Source organism: Corapipo altera, unplaced genomic scaffold (assembly GCF_003945725.1).
Source record: "Corapipo altera isolate COAL_440 unplaced genomic scaffold, ASM394572v1 0, whole genome shotgun sequence".
Classification (NCBI taxonomy): domain Eukaryota; kingdom Metazoa; phylum Chordata; class Aves; order Passeriformes; family Pipridae; genus Corapipo; species Corapipo altera.
This window is the reverse complement of record NW_020884872.1, coordinates 39,510,536-39,533,250: the sequence shown is the minus strand read 5'-3', so window position 1 is coordinate 39,533,250 and position 22,715 is coordinate 39,510,536. Positions and strand designations below refer to the sequence as shown.

The 22,715-nt window shown below is 39.8% G+C and overlaps 1 protein-coding gene across 3 annotated transcripts in view; it reads left to right on the top strand.

Annotated features, from left to right (window-relative positions):
• CLYBL (citrate lyase beta like) overlaps positions 1-22,715 on the top strand; it is a 153,456-nt gene that overhangs the window by 55,140 nt on the left and 75,601 nt on the right. For all 3 annotated transcript variants that reach the window (XM_027644690.1, XM_027644701.1, XM_027644696.1), the window contains one exon: positions 15,779-15,968. In XM_027644690.1, coding sequence (XP_027500491.1) covers positions 15,779-15,968 — 190 coding nt within the window. The remainder of the gene's footprint in view (positions 1-15,778; positions 15,969-22,715) is intronic.

The following is a 22,715-nucleotide window of genomic DNA, read 5'->3' as shown; positions in this document are numbered from 1 at the left end:
CTCGGTGTGAGTTATATCCCAACACTGTCTGCCTTGCCACTGGCATGAGACCAAAACCCATTCCTCCCTTTCATGCCTGTGGGCCGTCTCACCAAGACCCTATGCATTTGTCACCCCTCTCCTGGTCAACTAGGCCATCCTGCCTTGCTGTGTGCTGGCTGTTCAGGATCACCTCTCTTGCTTTGGCTTACCTGTAGAGCTACCTGTTCCATGTTGCCAGCTTCAGTTTTTATGTATATAGTGCCCAGGTTCTGCATTTTCCTCACTCTGTCAGACCAGGCTTCTTGCAGCCTACAATTACCCTTTCATTCTCTTCTTCCTAGAGATGCTTTTTAGTCTTCTTCCTCACTGGCCCTCAGACTTGAGCAGTCTTACCAAAGTCCTCCATCTTCCCTGCATTCAAAACGACCCTAGTATTCCTTATGCTAGGTTAAGCATCGGTTGGTTGATTGTTGTTTCCAAGCAATGGAAAAGGTGTATAGAGTAATAAAAGTATATTTTTAATCAAGAGGTGCACATCGTCTAGTTAAATAAGAGGGTAACAAACATACTGCAGCCACTTGAAGCCTTAATTATCTCTTCAGCCTCTTTTGTCTTCACTTCTCCATTATTCGATTGATCCTGATCTAGAATCTGTCTGCTGTTTGCTTTTTTGCAGAGGTTAGAAGGTAGAATATTTGAACATTAGTATAACTATAACCACATAGACTTAAGTACTGGTTATTTATTTTTTAAACTAATAATCTCCCGAGGCATGAATAAATGTACTTACTAATATTTATAATAACCTTTTTGTGGATTGAAATCTAGCAATACCTTCAAAATGCTCGAATTAGCAAGCTTGTCTGTTATCATGGTGGGAAAACAATTTACATTATATCTGCATAGGGCAAGAACAGAGGCAGTCTATCTTTAAAAGACCCAAAAACATAACTGTATTTTATTAAAGAAAAAGCAAGGTTTCAGACCAGATTGCACCATTTTTTTTTAATTTGAGCGTGCTGAATGCTGGGATATATATTGTAGAACATCAGGAATGTCCAGCAATGGAACAACATTTCCTCTGATGAAGTGGACGTTTTAATATATAGTGGAAGAAATTATTTAAACTCAGCACTAGCACTGGTAGTGGTGGTAATTACCTTTCAGCTCTTTCAAAGCTATACAAAACAGCTAAATACATATCCATTCAGATTCAGGTATCTAAGATGGGCTGTCTTCACTGTTTCCACAGGGATCTCAAGTCTGTTTTGCAAACAGCTCAGCTGTGGTTTTCACAGCCCAGCCTGGGTACAGGAACCGTGCAGCTTCGGGAGAGGGATGAAGAACATCATTTAGATTGGAAAAGACCCTTAAGATCATGGCAAGGGTATGCCCACCCTTCTCCTGGTGCTTCTCAAAAGGGAAGAAAGAATTTTTATTTATTCTCACCACTCCACTCCTCTTTTGTGGTGCAGTTTAGTGGCTCGGGGTACTGCTGTAAATGGCTGGTTTAATCTTTAGTCTTTTTCCCTGTCTATTAATGTGTACTGGTAGAGTATTGGTGAAACAACCCCTCAATTCCCTCCTTGCCCTCTGAAATAGTCTGAGCTGGGTCAAGGAAAATACGATATGAGATTGTTCACTTACCTTTTTGTGTCTAAAAATGTTGATCTCCAAGAGCCAAGTGTCACTTGTGGGAAATAGTATGTTGCTTTATTTGTTCTGGCAGGAATTTGGCAAAGACAGAAAGCAGTAACGGTGAGGGGAGAGCTGCTTTGGATCACTGAGAGATAGCTTCAGTCTACAGCAGCTGTAAACTGGCAGGGTCACACCTGAACTGGCGAGATATGCAGGATGCCCACAGCGTGTGGATGCAAAGTGTGTGCAAAGACCACAATCCTTGCAAAAGCAAGGCAGTGTCATTGATAACTAATGGTGGAACGGCCTTTGGTCTAGTATCCATGAGGGCCTGGGCAGACTTCATGTTCCACTGGAAAATTCCCACTCTAATGTCATTGCTGGAGATGGAGGAACAAGCAGTTTATTTCAGCAAAATATGAGGAATATTTGAGACTAAAAGTTGTGGACAAACCAGCTTTATTATTTCTTGGATTTATGGAATTTAATTCTTTTTTCTGCTTTCCATCATTCAATGCTGCTATTGTGCTACACCACATTGGGTCTTTTCATACACATAAATATGTACATATATGCACATTTATATATGCACATTTATGTGTACATAAATAAATAAATTGTATATGTAGATATATATACAGGCACATAAAAATATAAACATAAGCATGCACACATATAAATGATGTTCACCCTTGATTATTGTGGTTAAAAACCAAAAGAAAATCTTAACTTTAAGAGTGGGCATATTGTAATGTCTGTTCAGAGTCTCACATTTTTTCCTTGCTTGTAGCCAGGACTAGTGAGGTTATTGTTTTGCATTTTCTCTTATAACGCAAATGACACAAAAAAGGAGGAAAGACTTTCCCTGCTGGATACATGCTGGAGAAGAGAGTGGATATGCCACAATTTTTTTTTCCAGTGCATCTGAAGACAGTCTCTGGCAATGAATCTTGTCATTACTGAGACACTAGGTCAACTAAACTGTTATTTGGGAAGATTAAAATTGAAACATCCATTACATTCTTCCTATCAGCAAGGAAACAGATGATGACAAACAAGGGGCCATGTGAGACTAAAACCGATGGTTCCAACCATCCAAGTTCCTTATATATAATATTGACTTTGGTAGGTACTGTGTTTTTTAATATTAGTACAGAACTGACATGCACTGCAGAATTAAAATGTATCTCAAGGATATTATTTCCCCTTTGTGCTAAAGTATATCTAAAATGTTACCCAAACAAAAAAATGGTAGGCAGATTCAGTAATGGAATCTTTTTTCTCTTTATCCAGTACAGGATAAATGACATGACAACTAATTGACTTATTTCCTCAAGTCTAAACTTTTTTCATGATATAGGTTGCTGAAGAACATTCAAAGTTAAGCCGAGTGGTGCCTTTACGTATTTTCAGACGAAAGTTTTTTCCTCATAAGGTTATATATCAGTGAGTTCAAAGAGTCTGTGTGCTTTCAGGTTTTATACAGACGTGGAGTGCTATAACACTTACTTAGAGAAACACAGCTGCTCATTTAAATGTCATAAAAGCTGTTATATAGAGGTAAACTTAATCCTATTTCTCCTTATAGATTTTATTTGCTATAATCCAGGACTTTTGCTTATCTACTACATATCATCATTATGAACTAAAAGCCATTTTATTTGTGCAGATTGCAAAGGAGGCAGTGTATTTTTCTTCTTCACTTATTTTTAAATAAATATTGAACAGTCTTTGTCAAGAATTTAGCTGGAAAAAATTCCTCACCCTTAAACTGGGGCAGTCAGAAGAATTTCTTCTTTCTGGCTCTCCCAAGAGTGCTGTGTGCTTGGTGACATCTTCTCCTGCCTCTCTCTTCCCTTCCCTTCCCTTCTCTTCCCTCCCCTCTAGGTAATCAGGGACAGGTCTGTTTTCTAAAATTTAGTTTTAAGAGAACAGGACCAATGATGATGATGATGTGTGTTGTGATACAGTGAGGTAGGAAATCCACATTTAACAAAACTGAGGTGTTTGGGAGAAAAGGGGTATCCTGTGAAACAGGGTCATTGGCGAGGAGAGCAACTTTGATTCTAGAGCTTTACCTAAGTTTTAGTTGGCTTTTTCATGTGTGTTCACTAGCCACAGTAAATATATGCTGTAGCAACACAAGGAATCTCACCTGGGAAATACAGATAAGAAACTCCTACAGAGCGTGTAATAAGAGTACTGCACTTGTACTTGCACAGGCCCATCAGGTGCTCTCGTTGCCCCAAAAGGGGTTGCTAACTGATAATTCAACTTTTTTTTTTTTTTGATGAAAATAAAACCATGCTACTTTGCAGGGAAGTTGATTTTCACCCCATCTCACTTCCAGTCTTGATGATGATGATGATTTTTTAAAGTGTCCATGTTGGTAATTGACTGACCATCAAATGGGATGGGACTTACTAGGTGGAGAGTCTTCAGCGGGGACCTGGGGGCCATGATTTTATGGCCCATTTCCAAGTTTCCTGGGATGTGGCAAAACTGATCTGAAGAGTTCTGTGAAAATGTTTAGATAATTAAATAATAAAAGTGGCTTAGGAATGGGATTTTCTACAGAAATCTTCTGATTTAGTATTAATATATGTCTCTTGGCCAACATTTTTCTTCCATCACACGTTCATATTATCTGCCTGGTAGATCAAGCACCTTTATGGTCTTTGAGCTTGCCTACACAGCAAAGTTCATCCTTGGTAAGACAGGCTGTGATGATATGACCAACATGTTCCATGAAATTAGTTTCCTGCTGTGGATACCCCTGAGTGCGGTTCATCTGCCCCAGGCGTGCTTACCTCCTCAAGGCACTTAATGAACTGCCTGAGTCAAGAGGAGGGTTATGGCTGAATTCCCACTTGGAAAGTGCACCCAGGGCTTTGACCACATACCCCAAATATGCACTCATGGGGGTGGCAGGACCTGACCCACCTTCTTGGTAGAGTGAGGGGTTTGTCCCTTTCAGGGAAGCAAAAACTTATTACTCACCAAGGAGAACTCAGTGGCTAGAGAGATGCTGAGCCTGAAGAGACTGGTGGGTGCTAAATTTACCAGTTTTAGTTTACTGACCTTACTAAGGAGATGATTTTGGAGAGCCATTGTTGAATTAGGGTTTGTTACGACTATTCCTATGTGATAAATTTATCCTTCAGCTGCTTAATGTGAAAGATCAAAATGAGCTGCCAACTACCACTTATTTATCAATTATGTCCCAATATTTGCTAATTAATTTAAGCCTGGATTCCTAAAATCTCACTTTTAATTTTTTTATATTTTTTAAGAAATTTTTTGTCTTTGGAAAAGTTTGAAAATACAAAGTCAGGGACACAGAGCCAGAAAATAGTGTTTCAATGTGCACTTTTAAAAGTTGCAATTTTTAATGCATCGTGTTGTTATGATTTTTTGAATTCTTGGTGGTGTTAACAAACAAAAAATGAACAGCTTTTTTCAAGCAATGTATGGACTAATGGGCAGATGCAGGATAAATACTGAAAAAGTGTAGGTGTTTCATTTTCATCTGTGCCAAAACAGTAATAATGTTAACTTTTGTAATGTACTGAAAAAGGCAGAAGAAAAACGATGTTTTATTATTGGATAATAAAGCTTTTCCAGGTGTTTATTTACTAGAGATCATGAAAGTTCTGTCTCCATAAGGTTGTTTAATCCAACCACTGCTACTATGAAAATATAGAAGTCAGAATTTTGGGGCATTCCCTGCTATCTTTTGAATTTAATAAAATAATAATCTGGTTTTCAGCTGATGTCATTCTCAAAGGAAACATTTTGCTAACGTTGAGTAGTGTTAGCATAGAAAATTCATTTGATCTTATATAATGTTTTCATGGTTAATAAGATTTGCATATGACATTTTTACATGATTAAAAGTCCTGGAATTTCATTGCAGTAGGCATTAACTTCTGTGATTGAAGTTAAGGGAGATTTTTTTTATTATTTTTTTTTAATAGGTAATCAAGAGTTTAACTGCCTCTGGGGCATTTTAAGAAAATGTTATACAGTACTTAACAAACATTATACTACAAATAAGAGTGATATTCCTGTAATTAAAACAGTCTGGATATTGCTTAATGAATGTTTTTCTTATCTTAATGCATAGGCAGTAAGGATTCATGTAGTTGCCTTTATTAACTTGTGGAGTTAGTTAAAAAGCTGGTTAAAACAGTAAGTCCATATCAGGTCAATATAAAATGCTTCTGTAGGGATTTCATTGCTCTTATAAATCTGACTAGTTAAAAAATAAACACAGATGCTTGTTTGTGCCATCCTGAGCCATATTGCAGGGTAGTATTTCTGCCTGTAGACATTTCTAAAGTTAAATGTTGCCTGGAGCACTGCAGGATTTGCAAGAGTTCTTCTTTATCGTCTGTTTAGGAAATATTTTAAAATTTCCACCAGGCTTGTGTTCAAAAGCAGAGAGCAGTTGGATTTCAATTAGTGTAGCCACAATTGCTGTTGTGCATTCGTTCTTTTTTTCTGTCATATTGCATCAGCTCTGATGTAATTACAACATTTTCTCTTTTTTTGGTGTAATTGCAGTGCATTGTAGTTTTATAGTTCTGTTCTTCAGCGGTTTAATATTTACAAAGTGCTTGCTAAATTGTTCTTCGCTGCTCAGTTGTTTGGCACAGAAACCATTCTAAGTTCAGCTTAAAACAAAAAAATTCTTTGACATAATTATTCCTCTACATAATAATAATTCTACAAAATAATGCTTGATGGAACATAAATCATATTTTTACTTTTAATCTTTTTCTGAAAATATCATGCAGGGGGTTTTTTCTCTATCTGAGGTTGAGCATCTTTTGTTTGAAAGATACTCACCAGCTGGATCGCATCTGCATACATCTAAGACTCAATTTTGCACAAGTGTCTGTGCCAAAACCTGAAAATAGCAGGTTGACCCACGTGTAGCTTAAGAATGCATGGAAATGGAATAGTTTCATAATCCAAAATTAATCGCTGGTCCTGCAGGTCCTTAAGTACGTGGTTAACTGCGTTTGACTAGTCCTTGATTTCTCTGGGCTAAGCACATGCTCCAGTGGGTTTACAGGAAGAATCTCAAAATGCAGAGAAGACTGCAGTATTATTTTCTTTTTCCTATGAGGTAAAAATGTCTGTGCTTTATTTAGTAGTATAATTTATCTACATTTCTAAGTACAGGGATCGTTAAGATGATTGTGCTTTGGGTAAATGTAGACTGACGTAAATATGGTCTATTTAGTGAAAAATTCTTAGAAGTGTGAAGGGACCCTCAGTTTGTAAAATATCCCCACCACAACCGAAACCATAAAGATGACAGTTTGTAATAAAAAAATCAGAAATTCTGGAAGACCCAAAGTGCATGACAAATTTCTTCTTTCTTCTGATTTCTGCAGCACCAGTATATTGATACTCTGTTCATTTCCTTCTGCTAAATATTCTCAGGCACATCTTTAATGTGATTTAATTTTAACTCAGATGTAAATCAGAAGTGATTTTAAGGACTGTTTTCCTTTTCTCTGACACCGTGCAGACATGAATATCTAACCTGCACAGGCTCTGGTGAACATAGGGGCTCTCTGTTACAGCAGGGTCATTTTAACAGGCAGGAATGGCACTTTATTGATTCTGACTTTATCAAGTGCCTGTTTCTTATTTTACATATAACTCGTTAGCAGCCTGCTCCTAAACTGCTGAGGAGTCTTTGGCTGTTTGGGACTCAGACTTTAATCACAGTAATTAGCGTGGAATTTTTGAGTTCTGGTCTCGATCTTGACCTTGTAGCATTTAGCCAATGTGAACACAGCTGGACTGGTGGCAGGAGCTGCAAGAGCTCAGTAGTGGGGATGCTCCTTGTGTCCTGGTGTGGGAACTGACGCGGAGGGAATAGAGGGGAGTGGGGAAGAGGGGAAAAGCGTGTTCAGTAAGAAAAGAAGTTCTGTCCAAACATTCTTACCAATTTTTGTGTGTGAACATAGAGATGTGGGTGGGTGAGTGAAAACATTGAGGCAGAATTAGGAGGAAGGGAAGTACCTGATGGTGAGCCAGAGGGGAGAATTGGAAGAGGCAAGAGTGGTTTTGCAGTGAAATAGAGAATCTCTTCAAAGTTCAGCTTTTCTGCAAAGGCTACCAGTATGGGTCTGACTATATAAACAATTACAGATTTGTGGGTTTTATAATATTCATTTCCTAAGACAGATTTTGGCATGGGATGTTCCAGGATATCTTATTGGTGATATGTGCTTCATCCTCCTCTTGAACTGGAAGATACTTGACCCCCAAAGACATACTTTTTCCTTTGTGCCCTGACAACACTTTGTGCATATTTGTTTGTACATAAAACCCAAAAACAAATAAACCAAACCTAATCATACATCAATGTCATACATCCAAAGAAATATCTTCTTACTCTTCAATGTGCATCTTAAAAAAAGCTAATATATCAATAGTGTTTTCTGAATCTCTCAATACTGATATTTGATCTTCATCTTTATTGTGTGATGTTTTTGTTATTTAAAATGTCTTGTAATTTTCCGTCGCAGCTGCAAATTGAATTCTGTAAAAAAATATATAATGCAAAAACTTCTCTTGGGAAGATGTATAACTAAATAGAATTTTACACAGTCTCTTTAAAAATGCAGATTAGAAACATCACTAATTAAATAAATGAAAGCACTTAAAATTTACTTATAAAAACTAAAACTTACAAACTGTTTATATTTAGTGTTTGTTTATTTCTATGTCTTCATATTTAGGAAAACAGGCAAATGAATTGTTATCTTAACTACAATGTTCCCTAGGTTTAAGTGGCAAAGTGAACATGTCACAGGCAGACAGAGTGCTTTTCCATTGCCCTGCAGTGCTGTGGGTTTGATTTAGCAGCAGAAAGCATCCCAAGGAGTCAGACACTTTGTTAATGGTAAAAGCAAAGCGAGGAACAACTCAGCTCAAGAATACTTTATGGGCATGAGGAGTTATCCAGAGTTATCCACACCGTAAGGAAGGGAGCGAATCCTCAACTGTATGTCACATATGTTAAAGCTCCCCAAGACAGGACACCAATTAACCTTGAATGATAGCAAACACACACACACAGGCTGCCTGAGAGAAGCAGCCTGTTGCCATTAGTAGGAAGCAGCAACCCTTGTCACCCTGAGCCATTATTTAAATTTCTTTTAAAATTCACTTATTAATTCAAAGAACAGTAGCACTCTCCTCTTCCTCACAAACAGACTACTTTTGCTGCCCTGAAAACAGGAGACGTTAGTAATATGAGAAGCCAGTGGTCCTTTTATTTTTATCCTCGCTGTCTAATTTGGCCATTTTGAATTGAGAAGAAAAAAAACCCTGATCTTCAGTCAAAGCAATTTAAGGCATGATGGAGCTCAGAGTGAACCAAAACAACAGGGTCAAATGTAGTTGAAAGAACATGGTGGGGTAAATAAAAGGTCTTTTTTTTTTTTACATTTAGTGCTGGTGGGAGGAGAAAGTTTGGTTAACTATTTAACCTATGATAGCCTTTTATCATTTTATGACTTAGAGGTCCGTGATTTTAAGCCTTTGTCAGTAAGTTCCTGGTTTCTATTCAATCTTTTCTCTGGTGTCTAGTTATATGACTTAAATTGATTTACTGGAGATAGGAAAAAGCTATAAATAGCAGACAGACACATATTTTTCCTAAAATTACTTTCCAGCAACTTTGGATTTGATGCTCAGTTTCCATTTAAATCCTAAACTGCTTTCTTCCACTCAAACTTCCCTCCATCATGATTTTTTTTGATCACTGGGGCTCTCCTTCCCCATTTGGTTCACCTCTCTATTTTTTGGCTAAAATGCAATGTGTCCTGGTCAGTTGGAGCAAGTGCTTGTGAAAGGTCACTTGGAAGCCCCCTTTTCATTTCTCTCCACTACAGTTTTTCCAGCAGGCAAGCATTCTCAGGAGCAACCCCCTCCAATCTGTCCCTTTTGATATCCAAAGCTGGTTGTTACGGGGGGTTAAATTTCTTAATTCACTGAGTTTTTGTGAGCACTTCTTCAACCCACCACACTCAATGCCCGCAGCTGGGTGCAGACTGCCTGTCTCCCTTAGGATGCTGTGAAAGTTGTTAGGGTTTATTCTTTCACCTTCTCCACACTTTTGGGGGGCCAATTCTATACCTGCATACCTTCCATCAGCTTCAGGGGAATTAATCTTCATGTTACATCTGTGCTAGATAATATCAGCCTTATGGTGAGAAGTTTAAAATCAGACAAAGCCTCCTCTGGTAAGGAAAACTGCTTGTCAAGAGATCTCAAACCATGAGAGCTGGTGGCTTCTGCCTGCCCTGACAAGGGGTTAGGTTAGGTTAGGTTTTTAAACTTAATTAGTTTTTTGAAGGTCAGGGAAATGACCGTACTGAGTCTGGAACAAAGGGAGAAATCAAAATGTAAAGCTGCATGTTCAGTATGTTGATAACCTCCCAGTTTTAATTTCAACATAATTGGATCAGGGTTAGTGGCAGTTGTTATGTAAAATTCCTTCCCTTACTTTTAATTCAAAAGTAAATATCATAGTTCTTCACTTTTAACCAAAGTATTTTTCTTTTTTTCTTTTTTTTTTTTTCCCAAAGAAGAGCTGCTCAGTTTACCTCAGTTTTCTTTCTACTAGGAGAGCACTAAGATTCGGGGACCTGTATTTTGACGGTAAATCTTGTGACATGACCTTTTGTTTTCCATGTGATGAAACATTAGCATTTTTTCACATGTTAACTTCTAAACAATTACAGGGAATTTCTTTTCCTTGAAAACTGCCATCCTTTTCTTTTTCCTCCCCTTTTCTCTCTTCTTGATATTTTTATTTCCCTTTTATATGGAGACTTGTAGATTTTGTCACTTCAAACGTTAGCTGTTCCTCCTCTTTTCTTTCGCTTTACAATACACACTAGGAGATTTTTTTTTTTTGCATATTCCTCCCCTTTCTCTGTGAGATATTGTAGTTCACCAAATTTAAAACACTACAGTATTTAGAATCCCCGCAGTGCCATTTTAAGTATTTGGACCTGGAAAATGCCCCAAGCAATAACTACCTGAATTGCTTTTAATTACACAATATAGCTGCATCATTTTACTTCAGATTCTTTTTGATTGATGCTGTAAGGCAATTGTAACCATGGATGATGGGATTAAGTGCCTCTTGAAGTGACTTTAGCTTCTTGTGGGAACAAAGGGAAAGAAGAGAACACTTAGTCCCTTTTTGAGTGAACAGCTTTTTTTCACTTGCTATATAAAGAAATACAATTAACAAACATTATCCCCAGAGGTGAATTGAAATGTACATGCGGACAATAACCGCTCTTGACTGCAATTAGACATATATGATCCGAGGTATTTTGGCCATTCATTAGTGCTAATTGTTTGAGAAACAAGCCCAGAGAACAAATGATTAAAATGTTAGTGCCATAACCAGGATTATTAGCATGTGTGATAAAATGCATGCGCTGCAGCTGTACCAATAAAACTCTCCGGCGAGTGGCTTTGATTCGACAACTACTCAGCTCGGCTGTGAGCCCTTCCTATTTGCACAGGGCCTGCTGATGTTTATAACAAACAACTTGTATCTTCTTTTCTTAATTAGAAAGAATTACTATGCAAATTGCGGGTCTGTGTAATTCTATAGAAGTTTCTTTGTCTTTGGCAGATTATTTGTGTGTGGTTGTGTGCTACTGCCTAGTGACTTCAACGTATGAAAACCATTATATTTACTCTGGAGTGGGGTGGTTTTTTGCACATATCAGAGAAGCAATTTGTAGATTTTTGCTGCATTAGCTGGGTCTTGTTCAGGGGGCATTGTGGGTCTTGGGTCACTCCTGTCCTTCTCCCACAGCACCACAGACATCCAGGATTGTGACTGGTATGCATGGAGATCGTAGACTCATGCATAGATATCAGAAATAAATGTTGTGGCAATTATCCAGCTTTTTTAATGGTTTTAATCAAATGCCTACAAATGCGCTTCAGAAACACTTGGCCAACACTGTGCTGAAGATTGTAGAAGAAGAGATTTGGCCTTTTGAGCAATGTTTTAGGCAGTTTCCAATGTAGCATCTCTTCCAGAGGTAATTTGATTTAGCAAATAAACAGGGAACAGAGGAACAGGTTAAAGTGCTGAATATCACTTGTGGGAGTACTTTACTTCATGAGCTATATGTTGTTGTCTCCAATGAGACCTCACAGGTGTATGCAGTTAAGTATATGTGTGAGTATGAGCAACACTGGAATGTGAAAATGCAGTTTATAGCAGGGAAATTTGCATAATTGGGAGTAATTTCACTGGCTGCAGTCACAGTGTACGGCTGCCATTGCAAAAAGCAATGTCTCTTAGTAATCAAAAAGGTTTTCTTTTCTCCTTCCCGAGGATGAACTATTCACTCTTGAGTGAAATGGTTCTCAGAGGACGTTGAGTAACTTTAACTTGCCAGCTACTTCTACATATTTGATGAAGACTTTAGTAGAGTGTTATGTTTGCTGAAGAAATCTAGTTTTATTTCCAAGACCCAAGAGCACTCAGCATGCTGTTAGATGCTATGAATGAAAATATGCTGCTGTAAAACAATTTAATGAGCATTACCCAATAGCCTAGTCCTTATTTTAACTCACAGTGCTTAAAGGAAGAAACATTGTCTTAGCAAATTCACTTGGCTTTTATCCATGTGTTTAGTTTAAACCGTAGTCAAGCTTAGTTTGAATCATTAAAATACTTGGAGTCAGGAAACATATGTAAGATTTTCTTCCGCTTTATGGTGCAGGGTTAACAATATAATCGAGATCACAGTGCTGTGTGGGTTTTTTGTCCTAAAAAAGTAACTGCTGGGGAGTTTTTAATTCTATCAAAAGAACAGAAGTCAAGATAATCAGGATAATGTTTCCTACCAGAGTAGCTAACTGCTCATATATAGAGCACCCCAGGCCTTGCCACTGCTTTAAAAAGGTCTATAGGCAGATGGATTTCGTAATAAATCCATGTCTTCCTCTACTTTTCATTTTATTGTAGAACATAAAATACAACTATGCAAGGAAAATGCACAGTAATGATTTAAAAATATATGTCAAAACAATAGCATGTGAAAACATTTACTGCAGTCATACCTAAGCATAATTGTTGAAAACTCCTTTTTTTACACAAACATTTCTAGAGCTCTTTGTTTTGAAAGGAGAAGGATTCTGTGCTGGTCCACTGACACCAATTCCTCCTGTATATTTTTTTTTCTGGCCATACCTCTTGAAAAAGTTGTTGCTTCTTCAACTTGCTAAAATGTCCCATAAGACTAATAATTTGACATATTGACAGTATATTTCTTATAATAATTTTTGTCCTGAGAAACCTGTGTTTTGAGCCTATGTGGCTACAAAGTTGGTTAGCTTAGAAGAAGATACCAATCGTCAGCAGGCAGTGGTTTTTCTAACATTCAGCCTATTAAGTGATGGTATTTGAATGGATTAAATCTATCACTTCTTTGGAGTCAGGTGGTCTGCTTTGGAAGCCGTACTGCTCCATCTAAACACAAGTTCATAGACCTCAGTATGACACCTGACTATATCTGGCCTTCAAGTACTGATGCTTTTACCTACAGCAATACTGCACGCCATTGTGTGTGGTATGCAGAGCAGGGCTGCCTTTGTGGGGCTAGCAGCAGTGAGAGGGAAACCGGCTGGTCAAACAGTCCTTCACTTGATGACAGCCCAGAAGAAATCCCGGGAAACATGTGTGACAGGAGATACATCTCATCTCAGCATGCTCTGAGATTATGGTGTTAGCCATGTCTATCAGGTTTCTGGCATGTTGGAGGGTTGGTGAGAGGCAATCATTAAGAGTGCTTCAGGGGCTGCTTGGCTTTAGTCTGGAGTTAACTATTAATGGGCTGAGCTCTTTGACTCCTTTGTGCCGTTGGGAACCACAAGATTGAAGCCATCAGAGAAAGCGAATAGAAATTAATCACTTTTGTCCCCTCATATATGTTTAGCAAAGGGCAGCAGACCTCTTTACTGACCTCTATATCACACTGAAAAAAGACCCTCCTCTTTCCATTTGAGGTGAACCACTCTTCCACCTCCTCCTTGCTCTTCCAAAGTGTACTACTGCAAGAAAATGAGATTAAGTGGATTTAACTAGCAGGCACTTGAGTTACAACAAGTTTTTTTACCATCCCCACTTCAACCTGAAGCAGGGGACATGAAGTGGTTTGTGGGAGAGGGGCAAAGAGAGTACTTGGGAGACACTCAGTGGATCTCAATGGCGTGTCTCCAAGTGTTGTTAAAACCTCCACCACCTGAGTCTTGATGTTATTGCACTTAGAGATGAAGAAGACTTATCAACTTATCAAGGGTAACACTTGCACTTGTAATAAAATAATTTGTGTTAAACAACCAAGCTGCCCCATTTCTTAGGCTGAATGAAGCATTATCAGGCATGTTACAAAGAAGAGTCTGGCAGTGGGTTTTTGTGGGCTCATAAAGTCGGTTCAACCGGGATGTGCTGAAACACAGCAGTGGAGATAGTGGAATAGTTTTCCTTTTCAGTTTTGTTTACTGAGGTAAAATTTGATAAAAGCTTTCTTCATCTTTTTAACCCAAGGCTTATATTCAGCTTTTAGGGTGCACACTCTAGAAGAAGAGAGGGTTCTTCAACAGATTCAGCTTAGAAAGGCAAGCATTATAGCAACCTGTCAGTGACATACCATCTTGGCTCTGATTTAGATTGACTGAACTCATTTCCAAAGGTTTGAGAGCTTTAGTCACGTTCACTTTGAAGAAAACCCACGTGCATGTGTAGCCACGTGTCATCCAAGTGTAGCAACTTGGGAAGCATTATTAAGAGGGGCATAGGAAAATGCATGGATCCCTGATATAACGCGATAATGACATGTTCAGCACGGTCCTGGAAAACTTTACATTATTCAAAGTGGCAAATAATATACAGGATAATGCATAATGGTGTTATATGGTAGGATTATTTTGTGGCATAAGTGCCTTGTGCTGAGAATGAAGGCAAATTGTATTATTTTGTCCTCATTTTTGGTGTAGCAGAATAGGCCTGGAGGTTACAGCATGAAATAAGGAGAAACAGGAGCAGGCAAGGAGGTTTTTTTGGAAGGCCATGAATCACAGTGGCACCCTCTGCAATTTATTTCTCAGTGCTTGTAATTGTGGAGCAGAGCAAGCTCCCTACCACCCTTGAGAGCAGCCTCACCCAGCAGTCCTAGTGCCTCCAAGTGCACTAACCCAGCTCATGCCTGAGGTAGGTTAGCTGGGTCTTCATTAGCACTATCGGCACGAGGTGGAGACCACCACAAACCTGATGCCTGTGGGCCACATATGTCACTCACTCAAGCTGTGTGACACCACTGGAGTGTGGTACACAAAGCATTTATAAATTTTAAAAGGCGCCACAGCCAACGACCTGCTGATGATGTTGGTGGGTTTATAAGCTCAATGGAAGTCTGTGCTGTGGATCTGAAGGTCTGAAGGCTTCTGAGAGAACATGTTAAGATCAGTGAAGTTCCACATTACATGGGGTTTTCCTTCCTGTTTTCCTCATTTCCCCCTCCATCCGTTTTGCTTATTTAAAATTTGCATGCAAATATGTTTGTTGATATAATGCCAAGGTTGCAAAATCAACTTCACAAGCCGCTATTTGTTTTAGTCAGCACCCCTGCTTCATTCCTAGCATGATGTCCAGCTCCTGGAGAAAATGTGGCAGATAGCAGCCTCCTCTCTAAAGCAGTCCTCATCTGTTCCCAGCACAGTTCGCATCCTATGGAGGAGTCCTATGACAGCAGAAAAGCCAAGCACCACCCTTCTGTATTTCATGCTTGCCATAGCACCCAGAATGGCCAGCATAATTAAGGCTGAATGGATAACCTCAGCCCTGGCAGGTCTTCAGTTATGACTGTTTATGTTTGCAACTTCTGTTGAACGTAGTAGTTTCAGAGTTTTATACTGTAATTAACTGTAATACAGATATATCCTTACCTTCACTCTTCCTAAGGGGGGGAAATATAGATAACCCAAGATCAGTCACTATCTACTTAGAAATGTTTCACTTTTAAAATATAGTCAAATAGTATTTACAGCATTGTAGCCAAAAGTCTAATTTTAACAATATCATTTACAGGGTGAATTCTCCTCTGGCAGCTGGTGTTCCTAAGCTTAGTTATCACTTTGCATCATCTCACAAGTATGTTCCCAGACGAGCTGTCCTGTATGTACCTGCAGATGATGAAAAGAAGATACGAAAAATCCCATCACTGAATGTAGATTGTGCAGTGCTGGACTGTGAAGATGGTGTGGCTCTGAACAGAAAGGTAACTAAAAATTATCTGTGTGATACAATCAGCACTAAAGAGAACTTGTGGGAAAACATTGCCTTTACCTTGGGGAAGTGAAAACCAGAGAGACAAAGATCTTAATCTCAAGATATACAAAGTAATGTCACAGTGATAGGCTTTGTGAAGGTGTTGGGAAAGTCTGGTTACCCAGAACTCAAAGACATTCCCTGTGAGTAAGTGAGGAGGGAGTTTTGAAGGAATACAGAACTGGGTGTAAGCTCCCATCACAGAAGAGTGGAAGATACTGTCATTCTTAGGGAAGAGGACTAAAGAGTTTGTAAGAAGAGAAGTGGGAAAGGAAGAGTTAGTTTGGAACCACCAGGTGGCCAGTTTATTGTTGAAATGAAAGCAGCTTCAGATTGCAAGCAAACCAGCGTGGTTTGAGCCTTGGAGTGTTTGGAATTATTTATTTCCTGAGATTTTGGGGAAAAATGCTGTTAGGAATGTTTTTCAAGGAGGGAGAAGATAGATTCTGAGTGTACCAGTGTTTGGAACAAGAATGCAGAGCAGAGTGGGAGATAGATGTAGATGTGTAAAGTACCTATGCCAAGTTTTCATTAAAATTGAATTGTGAAAGAAGAATGATCTAGCATGCATTCAATTTCACTTGCAAGCAAATTTTTTTAATATATGAAAATAACCATTTTAAAATGTTTTGCATCTTAGAATCATAGAATCATTTAGGTTGGAAAAGACCTTTAAGATCATTGAGTCCAACCTTAAGTGTAACTGCCAAGTCAGACGTCTTAAACAATGTATACAAGAAATTAGTGTAAATGTTTCCTAATGACAGCTATTGCTGTCACATCATTTTCATATTTGCCAGTTTTCCTAACCAAGTTTCAGTGCTTCAAACTACAGCAAACAGTGTTTAGGATTTGAGTGTGAATGTGTTGTCCAGGGAGTTAGGAAAATAGGCATGAAAAGTTTCCTGTGACATCTTAAAAATGTGGATGAAATTTTATTCTTTTCTTTTTCTTGTGAGTTAATGCTTTCCAGAAGGACTTTCTTGGATAGTGCTCTCTTTAACCTTCAGCTCTTTACAGGTATGTTGGAAAGGAAGAAGTTTACAGAGTTTGCATATGTCTACTCTCGTTCTGAAAAGGGAAAATAGTATGTTCCTGTGTGCTGCTGAAGATTATTGGAAAACATTTTTCAGTTGCTAAAATTCTGTGTTGTAAGACTAAGATTATATCTGCTGTCACAGTGAATTAGTACTGTTTCATCATATTTGGGAGGCTGCTGCTGTAAAATGACACAAATGTATTAAACTGTAGTTTTTTTATGTGCAGCTTAGTTAGATAAAAAAATAATTTATAGTGAAAACATCTATTTGTAATAGAGGATGACAGCAAAACAAAAAGTTATGATCAAGATGACAAATTTGACAGTAATAATTTCCAAAGGGTGGTAAAACTCTAGCTCTGTTGAAGTGAAGTTATGCCACTGAGTATAAGATTTCAAATAAATTGGGGGGAAAATGGGTGATAGAAACTTGAGACAACAGATGAGCCCCTGACTGAGCTAAATACAAAAAGAAAGCAGACTGGAGGTAGAAATGGGGACAGGCTACCAAGGAGCAACACAGAAGTGTGGTCCAGGCATGTGTGGGCAAAATGAGGAAAGTCAAAGCTTGGCTGGAATCAAAACTGGTGAGGGATGAGCAGAACAAGAAGAATGGCTATTATAAGTGCATCAGCAGTAAAAATGAGAAGGAAAACCAGTAAAAGTGTGGATGCACTGCTCCATGAAGCCTCAGGCTTTACTGTCGGAATCTGCCTGCTATCAGACCTGCTAGGTTGTCTCCTAGAAGCAAAACTTGGGGAAAAGAGATAGCAGCCACAGTAGGGGAGGATGGAGTTAGGGTCTTTTTAAATAAGCTAGTCTATGGGATCAGACAGGACATACTGAAGGCCTCTGAGGGAGCTGACTAGTGTCATCATGAAGCTGCTGTCTGTCATTGCTGAAAGGTCAAGGTGGCTGGCAGATGTTCCTGATGCCTGGAGAAAGGCACCTCTGCCAAAAAGGCTGTGAGTGCTGTTGGATAACAAGCCAAACAGGGTCAGCAGTGCACCCTGGCAGCAAAGGTGGCCAACCACCTCCAGGGCTGAGCTGGCACAGGTGCAGCCAGCAGATCCAGGGAAGGGGTCTCTCCCCTCCACTTGGTTTTGTGGGTCTCCTTGTGGGGTGCCTGTGCTCAGCTGTGGATACCAGGTTAAGAGAGAGGCTGACCAATGGGAAGAAGCCTGATAAGCACCATGAGGGTGGTCATGGCACAGGAGAGGCTGAGGAGCTGGGTTTGTTTATCCTGGAGACAAGATGGCTGAGTTAGATCTTGATGGAGACTTTGCTTCCTGAGGGGAGTTGAATGGGAGGCAGAGCCAGATGCTTCTCAGAGGAGCTCAGAAACGGGACAAGAGCAATGGCCACAGGTTGCATGAAGGGAGATGCTGACTAGAGACAAGGGAAAAATGAGTTCCTTGTACAGGTGGTCAGAGACTGGAAGAGGTTGTCCAGATTGGTGATGTGTCCTCCCTCTGTGGGGTTTAGGAAGGGCAGATCCTGTTTGACCAACCTGATCTCCTTTTACGATCAGGTGACCCACCTGGTGGATGAGGGAAAGGCTGTGGATGTGGTCTATCTGGACTTCAGCAAAGCCTTTGACACTGTCTCCCATAGCATACTCCTGGAAAAGCTGGCAGCCCACGGCTTGGACAGGGGCACTCTGTGCTGGGTCAGGAACTGGCTCAAGGGCCGGGCCCAGAGAGTGCTGGTGAACGGAGCTGCATCCAATTGGCGACCGGTCACCAGTGGTGTTCCCCAGGGGTCAGTGCTGGGCCCAGTCCTTTTTAACATCTTTATCGATGATTTAGATGAGGGGATTGAGTCCATCATCAGCAAATTTGCTGATGACACCAAATTGGGAGGGAGTGTCGACCTGCCGGAAGGCAGGAGGGCTCTGCAGAGGGATCTGGATAGACTGGAGAGATGGGCTGACTCCAATGGAATGCAGTTCAACAAGGCCAAGTGCCGGGTCCTGCACTTTGGCCACAACAACCCCCTGCAGCGCTATAGGCTGGGCACAGAGTGGCTAGAGAGCAGCCAGGCGGAAAGGGACCTGGGGGTGCTGATCGACAGGAGGCTGAACATGAGCCAGCAGTGTGCTCAGGTGGCCAAGAAGGCCAATGGCATCCTGGCCTGCATCAAGAACAGTGTGGCCAGCAGGAGCAGGGAAGTGATCCTTCCCCTGTACTCTGCATTGGTGAGGCCACACCTGGAGTATTGTGTTCAGCTCTGGGCCCCTCAGTTCAGGAAGGATATTGAGGTGCTGGAGCGGGTCCAAAGAAGAGCAACGAGGCTGGTGAAGGGACTGGAGCACAAGTCCTATGAGGAGAGGCTGAGAGAGCTGGGGTTGTTCAGTCTGGAGAAGAGAAGGCTTAGAGGCGACCTCATCACTCTCTTCAACTACCTGAAGGGAGGTTATAGCCAGGTGGGGGTTGGTCTCTTCTCCCAGGCAACCAACAATAGGACAAGGGGACATGGGCTCAAGCTCTGCCAGGGGAGGTTTAGGTTAGATGTTAGGAAGAAATTCTTTACAGAGAGGGTTATCAGGCATTGGAACGGCCTACCCAGAGAGGTGGTGGATTCACCATCCCTGGAGGTTTTTAAAAAGAGATTGGACGTGGCCCTTAGTGCCATGATATAGTAATTGGAGTTGGATCAGGGGTTGGACTTGATGATCTTGGAGGTCTTTTCCAACCCAATCTATTCTATGATTCTATGATTCTATGATTCTATGATTGCAGTAGCATCTTATGAAGCTGCAGTCATAAAATAAAAATTTCTAACTATTTTCTATGAAATATTTGCTTTCAATGAAGTCTTGAAAGATTTCCTCTCCTGTGGCTTCCCCCCACGATTACGTTTTCTAATGGCACCAGAAGTGGGGAACCCATACTCATATGCTAATCTGCACTGACCATGATATCAGGTATCATCTTCTTTTTCTTTTCAATTTGTTTTGTTGTTGATATTTAGATAAAATCAGTAAAAAAGAGACAACCTTGAAGGAAGAAGTTCACAAGGAGAAAATTTTTCAGGGAATTTTCTGAGGGGAACTAGTGGGAAGAAATGGCTAAAAAGCAAAGTTATAGTATGTTGAGTACTAAGCCTGAAAGTAGGGTTACCCTGATATGAGTAGCACATGAGGCTTTCACAACCTCTTTGGGACTGGACAGAGCTGTAGGAGGTGTTAAAAAATCCAGAATAGGGAAGATAATAGGAAGATATGCTAGTGTTGTTGAAAGTTTCTCTTACAAAGTTAGCTTCAGTTCTGCTTACGTATCCTACTAGTGATGCTGATCTCAAATCCTGGTTGGGGCTCCACATGTTTTTAGAGGTTCAAATGCATAGTGTCACATGGTGTAGATCATCAGCTGCCTCTCCAGGTTTCTGACTTTGTGAGACATTGAGAATTTCTACAACAGAAATTTGCGGTTCTGATTGGGGAAAGAACTGAATACTACTAAAGGAAAATTACTTTCCCTGAGCTACTGTTCACAGATAAAGATAGGATTTCTTCACCACTGCTATACATGTAAAGTTTCTTCAGTTTTATTGTACATTTTAAAGAAATTACTCAGAATTACTGGCCTGGTGATATTTTAAAGTGAACAGTTCAAGTATAAATTCTAAAACTATAAAATTACATATAATGCAGATTGCAGTGTTGATATATCGCAAATGCATCACACTCTAGAGATTTTTTGTGAAGTGGGACATATATATAGCCTATATATATTTCAGGTCTTTACAGGAGAAGTTCTGAATATTCTTTTATTTTAATTGTAAAAAATAAAAATATAAAAAGGATGGCTGCATTGAAATACCTGCCTGATTTGTATAGGCCAATAAGCTGAATTGCATGTGATGAAATTGCGAGATCTCTGTGTAGGAGCTGAGCTGTCTCAAGGGCTCTCAGCCAAGCCAGCCATCCCTAGTATAGCTTTCTCTGCAGAGCAACATTACTCACTGTACTTATATGTCAGCTGAACCTATTAATCAGGTGGAAAAGTTTCCTCTTCATGTTGGAGTAAGGAATATTTCCATGCCAGTGCTTTCATTTTCCAAGGGCATAGTGAGCTGAGATTTTTTAGTTAGTTCCATGTGTCATGCAAGGTTACCACCCTTACAAGACAGTGTTCTAGAATGGCATTTTTTCTATTTCTGATCCTGTCTTAGCACTTCTATTCTTCAGAGCCTCAGGAGGTGTTAGCTGCCAGGTCAGCCTAGGAAGAGAAAAGTTGGAGTTGCTACTGTAGTGTTTATGTCTCTCTCTGAGTCCTTGACAAGAGTTTTGGAGAATTTTTTTGCCTCCAGACCAATGCTATTAGTGGCTTTATCTTCATTGTGGTCCATAGGATGGTTTTGAAGAATTGAGATATACAACACCTTACTCTGTAGCTCCCTTCAGTGTGCAATCGGACCAGGAAGGGCACAGTCCCTTCTGCCAAAGGTGATCTTTGAAAATTATCTCAGGCAAATTTTGAAAGTGCTAGGATTTGGCCTTTTCTTTGCATGGGGAATGCCAGCGATATAATTAAGAATCGAAACAAAGCCTCATGTTCCCTCTCCTCATGTGTTTTGTATCAGAGGTATAAAAGCAATCCCTTGGAGTGTACATGTAGCTGAGAAATGTCTGTGCAGTCCTCTAACATAAACCATTTGAAAACAGGAAATTTTGCTGTTGTTCCTCTGAGATTAAATAGACCTCATTCATCCAATTAAAGATTATTGATATTCAGGGCTACACTGTAAAAAGATGTAGGACTGATTAGGGTTTAAGCTCCTAAACCCTGTTTGCTGTGAATCGTGATTGTATCGCTTTGTCTCTTTTAGAAAAAAGTTGGTCTCTCCTCCAGCACTTGAAGAAGAGAAGTTAGGGAAGAGGAAGCCTCAGCTCTCTCCTTTTCCTTCCTGAAGAGAGGAAGCAGTGGCCCCTGAGCCTCTCCTGTTCTCCCCACTCCCCTCAGCAGCGACAGGACATTTGGTTGTGTTAAGAGGATGGATAGAGAAGGACCTATTTTGCTTATCCGCAGCATGGCATCTTGAAATCATAGCATAAATGTGTTCCTACTTAATATCTTGGAGCTACTTAAAAGATCATTGCTGTGCTGTATCATGGAAGAAAAAAAAATTCTGTTAATTCTTTTGAATCATCTGTTTTGAAAAATAGGATTAGAGTCCGACCACTTTTCCATGTTCCATTATGAATAACACATACGTAAGAGATGACTCTGAGTTCATTACAGTTAAGAGCAGATCATCCACATACATGCTGATTTTATGGAGATTTCTCTCTGTGAGAATGCCTCCTCCATCTCTCTAGTGACCTGATCCTGGGGTCAGAACAAACAGCACGCCAAAGAGAGAGCATCTTTGCCTGCCATTTTTCCCCTAATCTGAGACCTTCGGACCTTTTTATTCCTTAGCACTGATGAGAAGAGGCTCTTGCATATAAAGCAACACTTCAACTAAATTTGGGGGTGGAGATAAATACATAAAATGGGGCAGCATGATATACAAAAAGAAAATTCAAGGCTTTCTTTGTTGAAATGCATTTCCTTTTTGATCTTACTGAAGGATTTTACAGTATTAGTGGAAGAAAGCTCCAGTTGGTTTCTATAAATCTCTAGCTACTTCAATTAAAACCAACAGGTTTTC